Below are 23623 nucleotides of genomic sequence, written 5' to 3' on the forward strand. Positions count from 1 at the left end.
TAATGAAAGAAAGAGGGAGACGCGGCAACGTGAAACGTCTCTTTGGGTTGTACCAAATCTTGAAGTCTAGGGGTGTTGTATTTCTTACATGTTCATATTATGTGTCAGCGCCACATTTATGCAGAAAATAACAATTTTAGACAAACACGTGTGTTAAACTTTCGTATCTAATACTTTACATAGTTTAGAAGGAGTTATCTTATACTGTAATTCAGAGTTTGTCTACAAGGCTTCCCCATACAATACCGGAAGATTCTGAATATAGCGCCAAATCTGAAAACACGGACAGGAAGAGGAGGAGGAACCCACATGTTGATGTTATTAATGTAGATAAATAGCTACTGCTCGTCCAAACAGGTATGTCGCAAATAGGGAATTAAGTGTTGGAAGTGTTATTTGTTATACCGTTTTGTAGAAGTTATAAGAGAGCAATAGGCTAATGCTTAGGACGCTTGCTGAATCCATCTAACGATAACCTTAATTCAAGACTGCGTTACCCGTCAAACTGTAAAGCTGCCAGTCTAACTTTTTTTAACAGCATTTTTTTTATAATTGATTATTCATACAATTGTATGTACTCAAATTAGACACTACATGGAACATTTGTTCAGTTTATAACGTTATTTTCACTGTAACTTTAGTACTTTGTTAGTGAAAATCGTTAAAACAATAACGTTAAATAGGTTGTGCAAACGTGACACGGTTATGGTTGTTGCTACAATATTTTTAATACTATTAAAATAACTCAAATACCTTAAAAACACGTGTTCTCATACGATCACGATAAACATTGCATTTAAGTCAGAGTTTCTTGCCATTCAAATATCATAAATTATATTTGGTGTCAAATTATTATTTTGTTTATATATAAATACGCCATAATTTGAGCTACTTTTATTGCAAAACAGTTTAAGGTGAAATCACATTTAGCCCTTTTAAGATGATGATTATTATTATTATTAAATTAAGTTAAAATAAATGATAATTATAAACAACATTAAAGTTTTTTTTGTGTATAACTTTTTTACAATAATTATTGTTTTAAAGTACTTTACAAAAGGTGCACATTATTGCATTACAGTCAAACATAAGTTATTACATAATTAGTTAACCTGCAGTTTTATTGCAAATAATAGGTAATGTATGTGTACATGTTTAATGAAGTGTATATGTGACATCAAAGACAAACCATCTATGTTCAATGCGTTATTTGGACATTTTGATTGTTCTCTGTACACTGCTTTTATGTTTACAAATTGCTGTAAACATTACAATTCAGACAATGTGCATAACTTCTTGCAGACACTGATATTCATACAGCAGACGCATTTCCTCTATTATTATTCAATTAATTTACTATTATACATAATAATTAAAAATATTATTAATTTCCACAGTCTTATTTGGTCATTGTCGTCAATATTATTCTCTTGGCATCGCTTTTAACTTTATAAAATGCTGTAAAATTAAAGTGTGCCTGTTTTACAATTCAGACAGTGAACATAACTGTTTGCAAACACTGATATTCATTCAGCAAATGCTTTTACTCTATTGTTATTCAATTATAGTAATCTTATAAGTAATAATTATGAATAATATCAGTTTCCACAGCGTTATTTGGGCTGTTTTATTCATGTCATTTTAAGCTGAATATTGGTATCTTGAAAAAAATCTAGTAAAATATGATTTGCTGTCATCATGGCAAAGATAAAGAAAAATCAGTTATTAGAAATTATTTTTTAAAACTACTGTTTTCAGAAATCTCTTTATAAAATCTTATTTCAGTTAAACAGAAATTGGGAAAAATTAACAGTGGGGCTAATAATTTAGGAGGGCTAATAATTCTGACTTCAACTGTAAATGCTTGTATTCAGTGATAATTATTCAGCAGATGTTTTTCTAAATAATGGACAAGTAAAGAAAAGCTGAAGTTCAGTTTCAGTCCTGTCCCATCATGCACCGCTGTCTTCCAGAAGTCTTCATGAACTCTCGGTGATCGTCTTCAGATGACCATGATGCTCAGTCCAGATCAAGTGTCTTTGATCGGACTGGTGTTTGAGACGTACGTGATGGAGCACCACAAGAGCGACATTCAGCAGATCCTCCAGGAAAACACAGAAGACCTTCACTATCCTGTAGTCGTCAATGCCATGACATTATTCGAGGATAACATGGAGGTCGGAGAGTGTTTCAATGCTTTTCCCAGTAAGGTGCTGCCCATATTTGACAACGCCCTACAGAGAGCAGCGCAGGCCATATCTCAGTCCTCCTCTTCATCACCGCAGGACACTTTCAGGCTCAAACACAACATGCATGTTCGGATTTCAGGTAAGCAAGTATACATTTTATTTTATTTTTTTTTACATTGACCAACATTGGCTCAACAATCAGGTGATTATCCTGTATCGCGCTCTTTGTGGGGTTGGTTGTGCAGATTCCTGTCTGGTTTGACACTGACACAGAAAAACAGGGCACTGTTTAGGAACCATGTTAAGATTTTTTTTTTGTATGTGTGTGTTTGTTAGGGTTTTTTTTGTGTTAGGGTTGTTAGTGGTTTAAAAATGACACTTCAGCTTTAAATATAAGAATTTTTTAATGTGTTTAGTGTAACTACAAATCAAACAATAAAGAGGAAACCAGAAATATATAATGATAAGCACAATCAGTTATGTTACAGTTACAGCAGGGGTTTTCAAAGTGTGAGGCGCGCCTCCCCTGGGGGCCGCCAGAGCATGTCAGGGGAGGCGTGGGAAAAAATATTATATAATAAATGTATAATTATTAAGTTTAATTATTATATGTATTTTTAAACGTTTTAGTTAAACAAAGCTAAAAAAAAAAAAAGAATACGTCAAAAATAAGAAAACCTTTTTTACCCAGAAGGCCATAGCTGTGAATTCGCTTCTGTTTTGCAAGCCCACCAATACAGGTATATGCCTGCTAATACAATGGAACGTTTTTTTGAGACCCTCCGATTCAAAGCCTTCAAGTTCAGGGCTTAAACCCAAAAGACGACGATATGATCAGTATTTGAGTTTAGGATTTACGTGGACAGGACCAGCTGATGAACCACGACCTTTATGTGTGGTTTGTCAAGATATTTTGGCTAACAACAGCATGAGACCCGCTAAACTTCGGCGACACCTTGAAACCAAGCATGATGAGGTAGCAGGAAAACCTCCAGAATTTTATGTGTGTGCGTGCGTGTTTGGGAGGAGGGGGGCGCCAATGGATAAGTTGTGTCAAAAGGGAGGCCCACTGTCGTAGACTTTAAAAACCCCTGAGTTACAGTGACCATTTTATATATATATATATATATATATATATATATATATATATATATATATACACACACACACACACACACAGTTGAAGTCAGAATTGACAGTATGTCTAATATTATTTCTTTTGGAGAAAGTCTTATTTGTTTTATTTCGGATAGAATAAAAGCAGCTGTGAATTTTTTTAAAAACGTTTTAAGGTCAAAATTATTAGCCCCTTTAAGCTATATTTTTTTGATAGTCTACAGAACAAACCATCATTATACAATAGCTTGCATAATTACCCTAACCTGCCTAGTTTACCTAATTAACCTAGCTAAGCCTTTAATTGTCACTTTAAGCTGTATAGAAGTATCTTGAAAAATATCAAATAAAATATTATTTACTGTCATCATGGCAAATATAAAATAAATCAGTTATTAGAAATGAGTTATTAAAATATTATGTTTAGAAATGTGTTTAGAAAATTTGCTCTCTGTTAAACAGAAATTGTGGAGAAAAATAAACATGGGGGCAAATAATTGAGGGGGGCTAATAACTCTGACTTCAAATGTGCGTGCGTGCGCGTGTGTGTGTATATGCTAAGTGTCTATATTCATTTATTTATAAAATGTATTAAATACATTTTAATAAATATATAAAATTATTTATTAAATAAAATAATACATATGTTAGTTTTATTTATTTAATTATTTGATAATTTATTTGCTTTATTAAAGTTTGTTTTATTTATTGTTTGTTTTATATATTTGCTTTTTGTTTTATTTGATTTATTTGTTTCATTTATTTGATTTCTTAGAATTTTTTAATTTATTTTATTTGTTTTATTTATTATTTATTTTATTTAGTTATTTATTTGCTTTTATTCGATTTGTTTTATTTTATTTAGTTATGTTTTATTTATTTTATTTTTTATTTATTATTTGTTTTGTTAGTTCATTTGTTTTAGTTTGTTTGTTTTATTTATTATTTATTATAAATGATAAATGAGATATGTATAGGAGAAAAAACCCTCCTCATTTCTCGGTAGATGCAGAGATACGGTAGGTTCAGAGAATAGTGTCAAACAGTCGTTTGTGTTTAGACTATCCTATCACAAAATTTGGTGAAAATCATGCACGACGGTAATAGTTTGACTAAGGTGTTTACATTCGGAGAGCAGCATTAACGGATTTTTCAGTTTATAATATTGTAGTGATATTAATGTACTGTAAACTTTTTTAAAAGAAGATGAGTGGCAAATCTGGATTTCAACATTTTCAGATGTGAAAAGCTCTCGGGTAAAAAATGTTCCTTACAAACGTATTTTAGTTGCGTGTCGGCAGACCACTGTAGTTCATACCTCTATTATAGTGCGAAAATGGAAACCAAACCTTCGTTGTTGCACATTAAACGCAAGACTGATGACCCATGTCTGCAAACAGTTCTTCTTCCATTTGTTTTTATTACAATTAACATTGTAGCAAGTAAAAGCAGTCTTCAAAGCTATCATGCAAATTAATGAAGTTGCGCCTCATACACAATAGAGTGCGCTGATTGGTTCGAAACGAGTCTTTCTCATGAATTAATGCTGAAAACTCAAAGTCATCACGTTGTACGGGCCGGTACAGACATCTAGTCTGCAGGCTGGAATTCACAATTTACATTTAATCGCAGTGACGCAGGTTCAAAATGTATTTTCAAACCAGAAGAATGAATTTGCTTGAAATAATGCAACTAAATTTTCATTTTTTATAAACGTGTGGCCTAATAGTGTTTTTAGCAGGGTGGGACACATATATTACTGTCAACATCTCAAAAAAATGTGTTTTGATGTTTTGTGACCCTTTAAACTTCTAATTAGCACAGGGTCTTGTGCTTGAATACTTCAATCTCTCTCAAGCCTTAAAAACAAGCAAATTATAAATTTTCACTCCATTATGGTTAAACTCTGTAGTGACTCCACAGTTCTGAACTGTGACCCCTGCTCAAATATAATCCTAACTCAATATTGAATATCTATGCGATGTGACTATTGCAGATGCATACATTGCGATATCGATGCTGAAACTATATATTGTGTAGCCCTAATGCAAACACACAAGGATTGTTTTTGATGTTAATACATACTGTACATACATTATATTGACTCTGCAAAATATCATGCAAGTCTGCATTATATATTATTTCCCTCTAAATTTAAAGAAAAAGCCCTTCAGTATTTTAAAATATAACCTCAGAATTATCTCAGATAAAAACCATTAGACGTGTTTGTTCACACAACAGTAAACAGCTCCTCTGTGTTTCCAGTATGACATGTTCCTCCCAGTGTTCAGCAGTGGTTTGTATATAATTGACTGTTCCCTTTGTGCTGCCATAAAGCCACAGAGTGCCTCCGACTGTCTGTTTCATTCGCTCCTGAAGCCTTGCAGCCTATTAGTTTGTCAGTGCAACACAGAGGCTGTGTTTTTTTTTTTTTTCCCTCCACAGGCAATTAGATGGTGCCAGACAGCTCGTTTGTCCTGCCGCGAACTCTTATCTGTTATCACAGCCTCCTCCTCTGATCTGGTGTCATATAACCTGCGCGATACTGTATGCTGATGTGTTTCGGTGTTGTTATGAGCAGGAGAGAGATCAGATGAGGTGGTCTGGTGTGTGTGTGAGTGCAAACACTGCATGATTTAACAGCAAGACGAGCAGCGCCTCTGCAGGAAAACTATTGATCTGAAATCTGAGTAGAGACCAATCTCATGGGCACTGTAAAAAAAAAAAACTTGTCGCCTTAAATTTTTTTGTTGAATCAAATTAATTTTTCTATTTATCTAAACTTGCATACATCAAACTGACTAGAAATATGAAGTTAAGCTTTGGATAACTTAAAATAGTTAAAACCTGATTAACTTATTAATATGAACTTTTTTCATATTTTTCACACACACACACACACACACACACACACACACACACAAGGAAAACTATGGTGTTACCTGTTTACATTTGATTTTTTAAATTTCTGTACCTAGCTTCACATAGAAGATTATAGAAAATTGAAACTATCAGTCCAGTTTTTAGTGTTAAAATTTAGTTCAGTTCAGTGTGGTTTAATGTTCACTGCTGAGAGTTCAAACACTAAAGAGCAAATCCATCGATGCGCAGCTCCACGAGTCCCGAACTATGCAAGCCAGTGGCGACAGCAACGAGGAAAAAACTTCAATTGGCAAAAGTGAAGGATTAAAAAAAACCTTTAGAGAAACCAGGCTCACTTGGGCACGACCAGTTCTCCTATGACCAAACGTCTTGTGCAGAGCTGCAGTCTTGGTACCAGAGGCTGGACATCCATCGTGGAGAAGCTGCAGGTGGGAGCGGTTACCAGCTGGTGTGCAGGCTGGCTCTACAGGATCAGTGTGAGGACTCGTCCGTCACTAAGGTCTTACAGGATTCAGTCTCATGCTCTCCACTCCTCCATGACCACCACAGCAACTGCTCAGGATATGGCATGGTCCAGGATTATGGAAACCTCGGGAAGAATTAAAAGAAAAAATAAAGACTAACATAAGTGTAGATGCTTTTCAAATTATGATGTCTTATGGGAAGTGTTCCCGGCTTCGGTTGCACTAAATAATGCAGACTAACAATCCTTTTGAGGATTTCAATTTAAAAAGCATTTGTGTTTTGTGTATGCTAATGCAAAGAGCATTGCAAATGCAATTAAGCAATTGGATTAAAATGTTTTAAAAGCTTATGGCTCATTTCCACTGACTGGTACAGTACGGTACGGGTCGGGTCGGTACGGGTCACCTTTATCAGGCTTGCGTCTCCACTACCAAGGGTACCCTTTTGGTGGGTGTGGTGTATGACTAAGTTTCAGTCTACGTCATTTTCGCTCGAGAAAATGTCTACAGTAAAGCTGCACAGGCCGTTCACATATCATATGAAAAGCACTTCTCACAAAACAGATGCTTTACACACATAAATACTTGTGTATAAATGTTTATTACTAACTTTTCTATAAACAGGAGTTGATTATAACTGCAGATCAATGACGGTGCAAAATAGCCTACTGAAACGTCTGTATTTATATTGAATAAATAAATAAATAAATGAACATATATGAACACATACAGACCCTTACAGTCTCCGATATGTTACCAACTACAGAAGAACTACACAAAGCAGACATTTCGTCGTTAATTAGGTTTAAAACAACACAAAGTGTCGCCGACAGTCAGAGCAAACCTCTCATCCGTGTCTGTAATCTTCAGCAGCACATGAAGCCTCTGTTAGAGAGTCATTCCATCATTCCCAGTTCATATTAGTCCAAAAGGTGATAATAAAGATCAAAACAAGGCAGTTTGTTCACGTTTGCTGAAGAAATAACGTGCTCCTTGGCTTCTCCTTTTTTCCCGCGCTCCACTCTCGCGTTCGTCCTTTTCTTTCTGAATGTGTCATTCTCGCGTTTGTCAGCTTCTCACAGGATCCGGTTTCCAAAGCTTGTCAATAATCAAGTGCATCTTATTATTATCAGCACAAGAAGTTTGTTATTTCAGATAGAGACGCGCGGCGAGCGCAAGCAAGAAAGCGAAACCACTCGGGCTTCAGACTGGCTTGTTAAAAACTACGCGGCACAGGGTGAATCTGCTCTTCTCCATGGCTTTGTGGCTGTTTATCATGACAACGACAGGGTTTGTTTGCAGGATCGACCATGGCTGCATATGTATTTATAATTCCGCTGTAATCTCTCGCTGTGTATTTCAAACATGGCGGGTCCTTTGTTTACATTATGGCTTGTTGAGTCTATGAATGATGTATCTCTGTAAACCAATAGCGTTCAGCTGCGCGTGTAGCTCCACCTTTTGGGACCCTTTCAAAAGGGTCCGGAAAAAGTGGTACGGTATGGTTTGGTTCGGTACGCCTTTTGTCAGTGGAAACGGCCAAAAAAACGTACCAAACCGAACCGTACCGTACCACTCAGTGGAAACGGGCCATTAGTTTCTCCCAACACTACTAAAATGTACTCTATAAATATGAGATATTTATAAACAACATAAAGCGGGAGTCCTTTTTCCCCATATTGTGACATCCGATATTGACCTAAAATTAGAAAAAAAATATAAAGCATGTTATCCGATTGGATAATAGGAAGATGGGTGTTGCTAACAAAATGGAGGAAGATTTATGAATGGACAAAAGCTGACAGCTCCGCCCTAAAGGAATTCCATGTGACCAGAAGTTAAGTCGTTTCGAGGTGCAGGAAAAGGTTATGGTATTTGATTAAAGATTATGAGAGAAATAAATTTGACAAAATGATGAAGTGCACAGATACATAGTTTATAACAAGCACTACTACAAACATAAAAATAAGAAGAGTACATTTTGATTTCATTCCGACTTTTAAATACAAGCACACCACAAAGCATTGGTCTGGAGATGGCTTTTGTATGGGTGAGCAGCACGTAAATGTTACCTGTCTCCAGATCTTAAATGTAGCCGAGACTCGAACTGCTGTAGGGAGCGTGTCAGCAATAATCATCTGACTGACCTTTCCTGTTCCCTCGATGTTTTATCCCGTTTGTGGACAAAGGAGGGTTATAAATAGCTGAAGTGCAGACTCCTCTCATACATCCAGCGTGTGCCGCTGTGAATATAAAAGCGGTCTGAAAATAGGACACACAACCATAAAAATTACACAGACCTCTGGCTGTAACACCTTGAAAAGTCGCGTCATGCATCTAATGCTTTTACACTTTGGTGAAGGTCATTAGAGAGTAAACTAATGTCTGAGGTGTGATGTACCTGTATCATAAAGAAAGACACTCATATTTTTGGATCTGTTACTAGCTGACCTCAAATCAGTGTCTGGGTTTATTTTTACAGCCATTTTTATTTATAGTCCGTTTGTCAGTGTTTTTTTTTTTTAATCATTGGAACATAATTAATGAATGCAATCAACAGACTTTTCTTCCAAAAATGCAAATTCTGTTACTCCACTTGTTTCAAACAAGTTTCTCTCTTCTGAGGAAAATATTTTGAATATTGTAAAGCAGCAGCCAATGACAGTATTTTTTGTTTGTTTGTTTTTTGGATGGATATCATTGGTTTTCAAACAAAAATACCTCCTGGCACGTATTTGGTGCTCTCCCGAAATGTATATAGCGGTGCGTTTTAAGAATGAGTCTGGGTTGGAATTTGTTCGGTGTTCAACAAAAGAAATACATGAACTTTTAAAACCACTTGAGCGTAAGCAAATGCTGAGGAAATTTACAGCCAAAATAACTTCTGTCAAATACGTCATATGTGTGTCAGATTCTGATTTCTCACAAATTCAGTTGTCCCTTCAGTATGATTTAAATCTCTTACAAAATTGGCTTTTAGGTAATAAATCAGTGCTTGATAAAACTAAGTCTTACATTATGGTTTTTAGTTCCAGACAAAAACTTAAATCAAAAAGTTACACCTATTCTATATTACATAGTGACTGTACTTCTTTGGATGAAATTGATAAGATTAAATACCTTGGAGTGTGGCTTGATTCTGAACTTGCCTTTTAATCACGTTAATCATATTGTAGGTAACGTCAACTTTGGAATAAGTACCTTATATCGGTCTAGGCATTGTTTATTTTGCCAATTTTTGATTATTGTGATATTGTTTATCCGAGTGCGTCGAAATTAGATCTTGCTCCTCTTAATACAGCATATAATAGACTTTGCAGAATTGATCTAGGTTGTTTTTTCACGCACATCATTGTTTCATGTTTGATCTGTTGATCATAAGACATATTCACTGGCTTCAATTTAAATTTATTCATATTGATTATCCTTATTATTTACAACATTATTTTGTATTTTTTTTCCCTTTAATTTCTAAAGTTAGACATTGTGTTCAGACTTATTTTTTTGTTCCTCGTTGTAAAAAATTCTTGGGTTAAAGAGCTTTTATCTTTAGGGATCCAATAGATTGGAATAATTGCCCTGCTAACATTCGATCCATTGCATCATTTATGGTTTTTAAGCAAACTTTATCATATTTTTTTTTGATACTTGTTTTTTCTGAGGTTGTTAATTTTTATTTGATGATTGGATTCACTGATCTGTATAGTTTTTGCACTACGTATATATATATATATATATATATATATATATATATATATATATATATATATATATATATATATATATGTATGTATGTATGTATTAGGGGTGTCAAAATTAATTGTTTCTTCGGTGCACTGCGATGCAGACGCGAACAATTCGGTATCGATTCAGTAATAACCATAACCAGTTATTATGTACTCATGTCATTTATCTCCTATGCGCTCTGTCGCGAGGGAGGTGAGCGCCGTTATTTACAACACTCAGCCAACTCAGGGCCGGCCCGTGGCATAGGCACCATAGGCAAATGCTTAGGGCGCTGTATATCCAGGGGGGCGCCAGAAATGAGCGCGCTTTAGTTGGTTTTGTTTTCGATTTTCCTGACACACTTTCCGTTATAGACGGCAATAACTCAAAAAAACGCTTACCCTAAAAAGATCTAAAGTGTGTTTCCAAAGCTGGTTATGTTTCACAGCTGTCTTTCTTTTTTTCGCTCGACATTACGAGCACTGCTCCGTTTAAGCCCTCGCAGTCTGCGTTTACTTTAGCCGGCAGAGCTCGCGCTGAGAGGAGCTCTCTGTAAGGGACCGTCGGAAAAGTGCTTATTTTTTTCGTTCTTTTTCGTTTTTCTGCTCCGTTCAGCGCGAGCTCTCCCTGTTGCAAGGGCTTAAGTGTGTTTGTTTGTGTGTGTGTGTGTGCGTGTGTGTGTTTGTTTGTTTGATGCTGTCTATGTTTGTGAATGTGTTTGAATGAGAGACAGTGTGTTGCTGTGTGTCTGTGTGTTTATACAGACAGCTTGTTATAGCCTCCCCCCTAAAATATAACACTATATATTGAAAGCATCGTCAATGCACCGAGATATCAAATTGAACCGAATAAATGGCATGATAATCGTAACCGAACCGAACCGTGAGACCAGTACAGGTTCACACCTCTAGTATGTATGTGTGTATACTTCTCCAAGCCACCCCCACCCCCCCTCCTTTTTTTTCTTTCTTTTTTTTTATTTTATTTAGTTTTTTATGTTATGTTATGTTTTTTGTATGTTGTGTAAGTTATGTTTTGTTTTGTCTTTTGGTGTTATTATAATGTGATTGTGATTAATTGTGGGACCCCCTTGAAAATAAGATCTCAAGGGGTTTATCCCAATGAATAAATATCACATTTCAAAACTTGATTTCATAAAAAGTAATACTGTGAAGTTATTTTTTTAATAACTGAAATATATAGTTTTGTTTTTTTTTAGTTTTTTTTTTAAGCTTATTATTGTAAGGAAAGCAATGGTGATGCTCATAACATTCGATTAACCGTTTACTGATAGGGTGCGTTTTTTAACGATTAAAAAATATTATATATTTTTTTGTAGGTTTGGCTGCATTAGGTGCCGATCACAGCGGACATGCTGTTTGCTTTGAGAGGAGCATCTTTTAAATGGTTTACTAACAGCCGTGAGTGTTTTGCGGTGCCCTGCGCACCTCAGTTTTTTGCCGTTGTACATAGTTAGAATAGTTACAATAGGACCAAAGACAAAAGTTCAAATAAACAATTCTTTATGGTTTTCCGCAGAGTCGAACCTTGACTTTTCCAAACCGTAGTATACCTTGAAAACTGTCATTGTCCCATGCCCAGTGGGCACACGCATTGTGATATTGATGCTGAAACTATATATGAAACTATATAAAGCATCATCACTTCGGTCTTACAGGATTCTTCAGAAATCATTCTGATATGCTGACTTGCTGCTCAACCATTTATCAGTGCTGAAAACAGGCTAATATTTTTGTGCTAATTGTAATAACTTTTTCATCAGAAGATCACAATTTTTAAATGAATGTAAGCTCAAATGATAAGTCATTTTACTTTCGTGTATTAATCGAATTTTCAAAAAGAACAATATGTAAGTGCACATTTTTTGTTTTGTTTTTTTTTTGGTTTATTTGATAGCACTTTAATGCAGTGATTATATGATAAAAATTTTTCCCTGTGTATAGCATATTATATATTAGCTTAGTCCCTTTATTCATCAGGGGTCGCCACAGCAGAATGAACCGCCAACTTATCCAGCATGTTTTACATAGCGGATGCCCTTCCAGCTGCAACCCAGTACTGGGAAACATCTATACACACTCATACACTACAGCCAACTTAGTTTATTCAATTCACCTGTACCGCAAGTCTTTGGACTGTGGGAGAAACTGGAGCACCCGGGAACACCACAGAAATGCTAGGGACCCCCAGCTGGGACTTGAACCAGTTAACTTTCTGTGAGCCGACAGTGCTAACCACTGAGCCACCGTGTCACTTATATTATATTATATTATATTATATTATATTATATTATATTATACTATATTATACTGACTTATAATAATTTAATTAATTAATAATTGACTTTAATTTTTCTTTTGTATGGTTGTCAAATGTGCACTGCACAGTAATTACTCAACAGTTGTTTTAAAAAACTATAAGACGACTTTGATCGATTTTAAAATGGCTTTATATGATTCATTTGATTCTGTCATCTACTGATGTGACCTTGATGATCTTACATAAACAAAGGTGCTTATTTAAATCCAGATCATGTATACTCCATTTTTCACAGCCCTAATCCGCTTGTCTAAACCCAGCAGCCTGCCATGCACTGCGAGAGTCTGAAGATTGTTTGAGATGACGTGTAGGCTGAAGGAGAGGCTTGTGTTTGATCCCTCAGGTATGTGGGATGGATGGTTTACATTGTGACGAAGCCAAGAGCTTTTCTCTCATGTCCTGTAGGAGATGATTGCCGTCACCTGTAATTACATGCTCTTCATCTGCAGCCCTGCAGATGTGACTCATCCAAATCAACACGCTCACAAAGCCATTTTCTCCACTGCAGTCTGTGGTTATACGGGGAAACGGGAAAAAGCGCTTGCAGGTTTATTATTGCCTAAGTAACTTTGACATTTTTCAGATTCTTCTTTCTTTTATGTTTTTCTATGATGAAACTGTGCCAGGCGGGGTCATATTCAAATATTGAATGTGCTCTGATTTGGTTTATTATGCAAGAAAATGCAAGAGGTTGTAACTCCGCTTTTGAACTTTTCATGAATGAGTATGCAGCGCCATCTACCAGTTGTAGATCAACACTACTCGAGCCGGAGCCTTGAAGGCTGTGGTGGAATAACACTGTCATCTAGTGTTTAATAGGATGCTTGCTTATTCCTTCAACAGAAATAGTTACCCAGAAATTCAACATTTGTTTTAGATTGTTAGAAAACTTTATTTATTTTTTTGCTGAAATTATTGCTGACGTTAAGTACTCAAGTAATGCAATTGTTTACCATGTTGACGTCAGCATAATGTATTTAACGTATTGAATTAAAAAATATTAAATTGTTATTAATTGTTGTTATTTGTTAAATAATAATAATAATATTTTCAGTCATAATTAAATTACTCTAATACCTTTTGTTTTGCCAAAGTGTGAAACTTATTTTCTGAATTTTTGTTTTAGCAAATTATTAGCACATTTTCAGTTGCTTCCAGTATTTGGCCTCCTTCCTGTATTTGTATAATGTCATTAGAGTCAGCAGTGCGACTCAAGCATCAAATTGCCCATAGTAAATGCGCATCCTGATCTGATGTAGAAGTTTGAGGCATTCTGTGTTGTCAAATCGTTGTTGTTTTTTGGCAGATTTGGGATGTTGCTGTCTATAGAGGATGAGGATAATTAGTTTTCCGAAGATGAACAAAGAGCTTGGTGGATTGAGATCATATGAAGGTGAATAATTAATAAGAGTAGGCATGAGATGATAACCGTGTTCAAGGTATACCACGGTTTGTAAAAGTCAAGGTTTTAAAACCCTGGGCCCGGTTTTTCAAAAGTAATCCACTAGGATTTTGGATAAGGGATTGGATCAAATCTTGAAAATGGGTTTTTCAAAAGAAAAAACCTGATTAACTAATCGGATTAGATCACATAATCTAATCTTGGTTTTGATCCAAATCAAACCTTTACTTTGGGTTTTTCAGACCTTTTTTGTAGGATTTGGATCACTTTGATCCAAAAAACATGGATTAAACTGATCTCATCAGAAGGGTGGATTTAGTGTGGATATATATTCATCACAATGGAAAATATTTTTGTTTTTAGAATATTTATTAGTGATGCATGCAATGATTACAGAATAACCAAAAAAAATGCAAAGAATGGCAATCACTGATTTTTGAAATCACCTTCAACAATTGCAAAAAGATACTGAAAGAGCAGAAGCACAGCTTCATCTGGTAGAGGAACAACTGACTCTGACCAAACTGCAGCAAACCAAGGCCAGACTTGAGATTCCTAAAGGCTATGAGGTTCCTAAATCAGATGAGGAAGTCTGAACTTATTGTGGAGTTTTTGACATTAAGTCTTTTTTATTTACATCTATATTTGAAACTTATTATAAATATCCTCAATGTACAGTATTTGTGTTGTAGGTCTCAGATGAGCAGACAGCTGGAAGAGGATGGGGTGGGGTTTTTATTGTTTTTATTTATTTATTTATTTTTTAAATGTGTGTGTGTTTTCATTTCGAATAAAAATAAAGTTATATTTACCCCACACTGGCTATTCTACTTGTTGCTCTTTACATAGGCCTATCTATCCATCTACATTGTGATTGAGCACTGGTAATCCAGATTTAGTGATCCTGAAAAGTTCCTATCCGGATCAGATTGATCCAATCCAATGTTGCTTTGAAAAACTGGCTCGCAAAAACAGGATTACTAAATCTGGATCATTTATATCCAGATTAAACCTTTTGAAAAACCGGGCCCTGGAGATTTTCTGCTATGCCGATCTTAAGGTGTGTGTAAGATTTTTTTATTTGCATTTTTTTTTTTTTTTTAGATTTTTTAGCACAGCAGTATCTCCAGCAGAAAAGATCTCCAAAGATGCCGTTTTAAATTGTAAAAATATCAGTGTTTTAAACAAATGAAGACAGCAGAAGTCAATTATTCATTTGAATAATTAAGCGTGACATGTTTACTGCTCCAAAATAATGTCTCCCAAATTAAAATATGTTGTATACAGAGGGGGGAAAGGTTTTGTTTTTTACCCAGACATTTATAACAAATATATTTTAGAGTAGTGAGCACAAAACCGGGAAACTGATATTTATATCTAAGGTTATTATACCGTCAGAATCTTATACCGACCCATGCCTAAATAATCATTTTTGGGTAAACTAATCCTTTTAATGTGTTTCTTTACTTGTTTGTAGGTTTACCTGTGTGTCCCGAGCTGACTAGAGATCATATTCCTAAAGCCAGAGACGTGGGCCATTTCCTGTCTGTCACGGGCACTGTCATCCGCACCAGTGTAACCAAAGTACTGGAGTATGAGCGAGACTACATGTGCAATAAGTGCAGACACGTGTTCTCCGTGCAGGCCTCCTTTGAGCAGTTTTACACCTTCACTCCACCGACCAGCTGCCCCAGTGAGGAGGGATGTGGTTCTTTTAAATTTACCTGCCTATCTGGGAGTGATGCCCCACCGGCCGCCTGCAAGGACTACCAGGAGATCAAAATTCAGGAGCAGGTGAGAGTTTTATTTTTGTGATTTTAGTGCTGTTTATTCAGGGAGAGTCACTCTGAAGCACCCTGGTGCAGGAAAAAATAGCTTATTTAACAATGAATATATTCTGTTGTATATAGATGAGGGCAATATTTTTTTGTCTACAAAAATAGCTGGTATCGAGCATGTTATCTTTGGAAAAACATATACTGTAATTCAGGTTCCATATTTAGACATGAATTAGTTTAACCATTAGTTTTTACCATTTTCAAGCAAAAAACATGTTCCAGATAAATCCACAGCTAAGGATTTGTGCTTCTCAGAGTTTTGTTCTTGAATGCATCTGTTTGTGAAGGAATCAGTTGAGCAAATGATGCAATTGTCAATTCATAAAGACAGTCACAACAATCGTGCAATGATTGTCTGAATGAATGATTCAGTAAATCACTTATTAGGACAGGTATTGGTCGCAGTCTACTTTGCCATTCATCTATCCATGCCAGGCCTAAGTCAGCCAGCAAAATTCTATATATGCTATATTCAGATGATTCTATGACTGCAGGTACATCTTGTGTCCAAGATGAACCTTCTTTGTATTCAAAAACAAAAACTCTTAATTATAATGACAAACATTTTCAATAATGACACACATGATATCAAGTATCTTAAAAAATAATGTTTGTATGACATTTTATTTTGAATAAGGGACGGTACGGTGGCACAGTGGTTAACACTGTCGCTTCACAGCAAGAAGGTCGCTGGTTTGAGTCCCAGCTGGGCCAGTTGGAATTTCTGTGTGGAACAATTCTTCCCATGTTGATGTGGAAAAGGCATCCGCTGTATAAAACTTACGGAGGAATAGTTAGCGGTAGGCATGGGACGATAACCGTGTTCAAGCAAGATATACCGCGGTTTGGAAAAGTCAGGGTTTTAAATCAGTTAAAATTTTCTGCTATACCGTTCCTAAGGTGAGTATGATTTTTTTTATTTCCTTTTTTTTTTTTTTTTTTTTTTTAGGACAGCAGTATCTCCAGCAGAAAGATATCCAAAGATGCAGTTTTAAGTTGTAAATAAATCTGTGTTTTTCAAACCAATTAAGACAGCAGAAGTCAATTATTCATTTAAATTATTTAGCCTGTTTTGCTACTATACCAAAGATTAAAATGTTTCCCAAATTAAAATATATTGTGTTCAAATGGGAATAAGGTTTTGTTTTTTACCTAGACAAATAGAAATAATATATCTTAGAATAGTAATCTCATTACCGTGATACCGTGAAACTGTGATATTTATATTCAAGGTTATTAAAATGTCAGAATCTTATACCGGCCCATGCCTAGTTGGCGGTTCATTCCACTGTGTCGACCCCTGATAAAAAAGGGACTAAGCCAAAGGAAAATTAATGAATGTTTATTTACAATTACATAGTAAATAAAATTCCCATTATTCCTGTTTTTTTGTTCTCTCTCCACCTCCTGAATCATACATTTAGCTTTAATTATCAAGACATTAATTAAGCCTAATTTTCATCTTTTTTGGTTTGTGTGCTTTACATCTCTTTTCTGTATTATTTGTAATTTCAGTTATAAAATCATTGTACTAAAGGTTTAGGATGCACTCAATAGTAGATCAAATTAAAATTAGTAAAATTATTTGTGAGTTCTGTTGTTGTGATTCATCCATTCTTTTTCTTTTTGGCTTGGTCTTTTTAATAATTAGGGGTCGCCACAGAGGAATGAACCGCCAGCTTATCCAGCATATGTTTTACGCAGCGGATGCCCTTCCATCCGCAACCCAACACTGGGAAACATTCATACACTCTTGCATTCACATTAATAATAGATTCTGTTTACCATACATTTTTCATTCTAATCCTTTATATTCATTATTGAAAATTTCCAAAAAAAAAAAAAGTATTTAGATGCAAATGTTGATCATTATTGCAGACCACTAGCTCCACTGTCATTTTTTAAATTTAATTTTAGAATATTTTACTACATGCTACAGTGGGTCAATCATTCGGTCACATCTGATTTACCAAAAGCACGCCACAACCCAAATCAAGTCTCACCCAATTTTATATTCGTGTTGACTAAAGCCTAGTTCACACTACAGGATTTTAAACATCAGCAGATCGCTGTGCCGTTCACACTACATGACCTGACTTTGTGTCTTTTAATCTCTGTGGTGTTCACACTACGCAACACTCCGTGAACGATCCACAAGAGGGGGGTCACACACTACATGATCTGACAACAACTCATTCCCCATCAGCTCATTCAAGCTACCAAACCACAGCCAATGAAATTTTGAGGGAGGAGTCGTCAGAAAAAGCTGAACACTATTGGCTGCTTGTGTGCTGATTACATCACTGACAGCGTTTCAAGCTTTGAAGAAAGCATTTAAAAAACATCGTCAAATCAGCTGATTTATGAGCGGATTAATTACTCATCTGCAGGTTCCAGTGGATAGATACACAGAGAGTTTTTAATTTTTGTAATTTTATAACTCTTTGAAATAAAACTAACATATTTATAACACCCTGCCGTTTTCTAACTATTAGTGTATTTCTTTCTGACATTGTTATTTTTTTTATTACAAAACAGTAAAGAACTGAGCATTTCTGCCTTAAATTACCATATTGATCAAACTGACAGCATGCATGTCTGATACTTTTCACTGTGACTTTAAATATGTGTGCATTTTCTTGCCTAGCAACTTCCTGCTAACATAAACAAAACTTTCTGATGGCAAAAACATCAATTTACTTCAGATATCTTTCAAAACAGCATATTATGTGCTGTTAAATAGCTCCTGTTTGAAAGTGAAAATGAAAGCCAAGCCTTTAAGTGTTTTAGTATCTTAACTACATATTTATAGGCTGCATTACCAAAAAAAAAAGATTATATTTTTAGGGTAATGGTGTCATTAAATATGATGCCAGACATTCAAAGCTTAATTTTAATATCTCAATAATAGCTTTGAATGTAAATATGTTGTGACAATATGGCGTTTTATATAAGAACCGTCAGAATGAGCAGTATGGTAATTCTAATAGTTACAGAATTCTAGTTCCACTGTTAATATATCCTCCTCTCATGTCTGTGCGAACACAGAATGAAGCCAGTGCACCGATGCCCATTCTGACCAATCACAGATGTTTCTGCTGAGCTCCTGAACACACAGGCACGCGGCTCATGCTGATCTGCTCTCTCATTGGCTGCAGCTCGTCACTACATCTGACCACACGTGGGGTTGAGTCGGCCGACTGCTCTGGAATATTTAGCATGCTGAATGTTGGATTTCCGTCTGCGAGGTGTCGGCGACGCGTCAGCGAGCCTCGTTGATGCGTTGCTCAGTAGTTCACACATAAAGAGCGGCGAGCGCCGAGCACCCGCAGATTTCTTCCCGATCACAGCCCGATCTGTCGGCGAGCTCGTTAACTTCCAAATCGGGCTCAAATCAGGCTTAAAATCCTTTAGTGTGAACTAGGCATAAGCTGATGTGCTCAGGTGTTTGTCACAAAAAAAAAGATTATAGCACATTCTGTTTGATGTTGACAGGGTCTTACTATGAAGCTGATGTAACTGAAAATAAACTGTAAATGTAAATGCACTCTCACCTACAGGTACAGAAGCTGTCGGTGGGCAGCATTCCTCGATCCATGCTCATCATCCTGGAGGATGATCTTGTGGACAGCTGCAAATCAGGTTAAAAGCAGAAATAGAGTTCAGTCTGTGGTTTATCCATGTACAATACAAAAAATGTTTTTTTTACTTGGAGTTTTTGTCTTACTGTATGTCTTGTCCAAATATCTATAAATTCTGAAATCAAGAAGCGTTTTCTGGACTAGTAAAAAACATGTTTGTTTTCATAATTAAATCAAAATGAAGTGTTTTTTTTTATTTATTCATGTGCTTTTTACATTTTACTTCAACAAAAGAGAGGGGAAAAACAATACAATAATAATACATATAAAATACAATACATACAATTAAGTGTTTTTTTTTTTTCTTGAAGCAAAATAATCTGCCAATGGGTAGTAAAATATCCAAAGTAAAATATCCATGTTTTCGCAGATCATTTATGTTGTTTTATGGGTAAGACTTCTTGATTTAGGTAATTTTAGATATTTGTACTAAAAACAAGACAAAACTTTAAAGAAAAACACTTTAACAGTGTACTGCCCTTTACAAGTTGACAGTAAAGAAATGATTATTAGTATGTCATCAAATCACATATGTTTTAGTTGTTTTTTTTGTTCTAAGTATTATGTAAACTACGCTGTAGAAAGCAATTCGTTTTTAAAAAAGAAAGTAAATCCGATTTTACTTAAAAAAAAAAAACAAGTAATTCTGTTTTAACTTCAATTATTATTCATTCATTCATTTTCTTATCGGCTTCGTCCCTTTATTAATCTGGGGTCGCCACAGCGGAATGAACCGCAAATTTATCCAGCATGTGTTTTTTACGCAGTGGATGCCCTTCCAGCTGCAACCCATCACTGGGAATCATCCATACACTCTCATTTACACACAAACACTACGGGCAATTTAGCTTACCCAATTTATCTATATCACATGTCATTTGACTTGTGAGGAAAACCAACACGGGTAGAACATGCAAACTCCACACAGAAATGACAACTGACCCAGCTGAGGCTCAAACCAGCAACCTTCTTGCTCTGAAGCAACAGCGCTACCCACTGTGCCACCACACAGCAATTATATAATATGTTCTAAGTATTTTTTTGGTTTGTTTCAAGTATTTTTTTTAACATTAACTACACTGTAAAAAGCAATAATTTTTTTTAAAAAGTGAGTTAATCCATTGCCTCAAAAGTTTATTTTACTTAATGTAAGTAATTCTGTTGTTACTTAAATTCTTTTTTTTTTTTAATTATGCACATAGTTTATTTACTTAATAATTACTTTAAATAAATACTTTAATAATTTTGAGGCAATGGGTTTACTCACTTATTTTAAAGGTAAAGTCCACTAAACAATTTGTGTACTGTTGCACTGAATTAAGTTTTATGCAGTGTTTATGATAAATCATAGCATAAATTCATAATTTATATATATATATATATATATATATATATATATATTTATATATATATATATATATATATTTTTTTTTTTTTTTGCAAAAACGTGAAATTAGGCCTGTCACAATAATCAATATATCGACTTATCACACAAAATATGGACATGACCTCAATAATTTTTGGTGATGCAATATATGTTGCCCATTCATAAAGAAACAATACTAGCTACTACTCTTTAGCTGATTGTGCAACATCTCTATCTCTGTTAGCAGTAAACACTATAGTGTTAACTATAAAATTACTATAGTATATTTTGATGTGGGAGTCTGACAACAGAAAATAGATCTGGTAGCAGATATTGCAGTCTCTGTTATTTTTTACTTTGCATTTTTTTGTTAACGTTTATTATTGTTTAGTTGTTTTCACATTCTAATTTCAATGCCTACGTATTACATTGTTGAAAAGGCTTTAATAAAATTAAATATTCTTAAGAATAAAATAAGATGTGTTCTTTGGAAGAGTGTACTTGCATTGTGATATTTTATTATCATTCAGCATTATATAATGAGTGACACAAATTACAATAGTATCGTTTATCGCAATATTTTTGGTGCAATATATAGTAAAACAAAATAGATATCGTGACAGGCGTAGGCACAATCAAATGTAAAGAAGAAAAATATTTAAAGCTTTCTTAGAGTTTTATTGTTCTGAATTTTTTGTCATGGTAGGATTTGATTGTTCAGGGTGTTTTTGTTGGGATTTTTTTAATCACAGCGTGTTTGCTTGCTGTTTATGTTTACTTCACTGTTATAATAATAGTAGCTTCCCTCAGGGCGTCATCACATGTCTTTTTGACTCGTGTGATGCTGTCATGTGTATCTTACAGGAGATGACATCACAGTGTACGGAGTTGTGTGTCAGCGCTGGAAGCCGATGTTTCAGGACTGCCGCTGCGATGTGGAGATCGTGCTGAAAGCAAACTATATAGAGGTCAATAATGAGCAGTCCACTACAGCACTGGTGCTGGAAGACATTCAGAAGGAGTTTGAGGAATTCTGGGACAGTCACAAACATGACCCCATTGCCGGTACACAGTCTCTGTCTTTTAAAATAGTGATTCTGAGAAATGCAGTCTGGGTGGAAATAGGTTATTGTAGTAAACAAAGTCTAAAAGTATTGGTCAAAAAACATTGTCCTGACATATAATACAAGATTTTATAATAGACTAATAACTAAAACTAAACCAATCTAACAACAGTCACTGAAACAAAGTTATTTTAGTAAACAAAGACTTGAAATATTGGTCAAAAAACATTGTCCTGACATATAATACAAGAATTCACAATAGATTAAAAGCTGAATCAATCTAACAGCAGTCACTGAAAAACTAGCTGAAATAATATAATAATTAGCAAAAATAATTAGCACTCATTCTCTGGTAGAAAATCTGGCCTGTAGATGGTTATATACAGAAACATCTTTAATATATAAACATAAAACATGTTTTACCTATTCTTCATTTGGCAAAACAAAATTTAATTAGGCATGTTTAACTAACCATGCAGTTTCATCTTTAATATGAAGATGCTTCTCTGAATTCTTCATCAATTTTACTTGTATTCATTGCAGTTTTGGATGCAGTGTCTGATCTGACAATTATTTTTTGTTATACTAAAAAGTTTGCACCAGAGTTAACAAACATTGCAAACATTAAATTTTGCTGTGGTCGACACTGGGCATGTTCGGTTAACTAAAACTAGATGTATAAAAACTAAATAGAAATGTGTGTACAAAATAAAAATGAAACTAAAGCTAACAAAAACATGAATGAAGCAAACAATCTAAAACTAAGCTGAAATGTATAGCAAATGTAAAAAAAAAGAAAAAATAATGCCCAAAAACCCATTTAAACAAATGCAAAACTATATTAACCTTTGGGTGAACAGCAGGATCTTTTACAGCATCATGTCTCCTTGGCATATAAAAGGTTTTTCACTTTCCTATTGCTATCCAAACTAGATTTTGGTTCCTGTAGAGAAAGTTTAGCTGATGAAGACCATGAAACTGTGTTGTAATCTGTTGCCACTAGTGTTTGCTGACGCACAATATCACTATTAGGCTGCCATTGCTTATAAAGTTATTTGAACACATCCCTAACTCCAGCCACCATATTTAACTTTGCCATGTAACTCATGCTGCATCTTTTTTTTTTTTTTTTTTTTGAATGAAACCTTAAATCACATTTTAAGAATATTACATTTCTAATCAGTCAGATACATGAGTTCAACATGGTGAATATACAGCAAAACAAACATAAATAAATAAGCAACCACCTACTCATTTTCTGCAACCACTCCTTGTAACCATTCTAGCAACTGATAATAAGTACTTCTTAGCAACTTATCAAACCATAATAACCAGTCCAAAACTCCCAGTATAGAGTTTTGCTAAAAGGGATACAGCTGTGGTTGGAGAGTCATTTATAATTTATTAAATTACCCATTTATTGTACTTTTACAGTACAGTATAGTACCATACTATTAATGTCTTCCTAAACCCAACCATCACAGTAATGTAAAAACAGTAATTATACCCTTGATGGCATGGGTTTTGTTTTGTTTTTTTTAGGAGGAAAAAACTATATTTCACCCTAATTTTTGGGTGCTTGGCGGTCCCTTAT

At 34.9% G+C, this 23623-nt stretch overlaps 1 protein-coding gene across 9 annotated transcripts in view; it reads left to right on the forward strand.

Moving 5' to 3' along the window:
• Positions 1-235: 235 nt before the first annotated feature.
• Positions 236-23623, forward strand: part of mcm9 (minichromosome maintenance 9 homologous recombination repair factor) — a 37658-nt gene continuing 14270 nt past the window's right edge. For 4 of the 9 annotated variants that reach the window (XR_012395532.1, XR_012395536.1, XR_012395534.1 and 1 more), the window contains exons 1-5: positions 303-357; positions 1974-2328; positions 15598-15914; positions 19519-19600; positions 21830-22030. Coding sequence is in view for 2 of the 9 variants with exons in the window: in NM_001346160.1 (NP_001333089.1) it covers positions 2007-2328; positions 15598-15914; positions 19519-19600; positions 21830-22030 (922 nt within the window). In the remaining 7 variants the exon portion in view is untranslated. Of the gene's footprint in view, positions 358-1973; positions 2329-15597; positions 15915-19518; positions 19601-21829; positions 22031-23623 lie in introns of all 9 variants that reach the window. The other 5 variants (XR_012395533.1, XR_012395537.1, XM_073932530.1 and 2 more) reach the window with 2 other exon arrangements.

The sequence above is a fragment of the Danio rerio genome, chromosome 20 (genome assembly GCF_049306965.1).
Source record: "Danio rerio strain Tuebingen ecotype United States chromosome 20, GRCz12tu, whole genome shotgun sequence".
Classification (NCBI taxonomy): domain Eukaryota; kingdom Metazoa; phylum Chordata; class Actinopteri; order Cypriniformes; family Danionidae; genus Danio; species Danio rerio.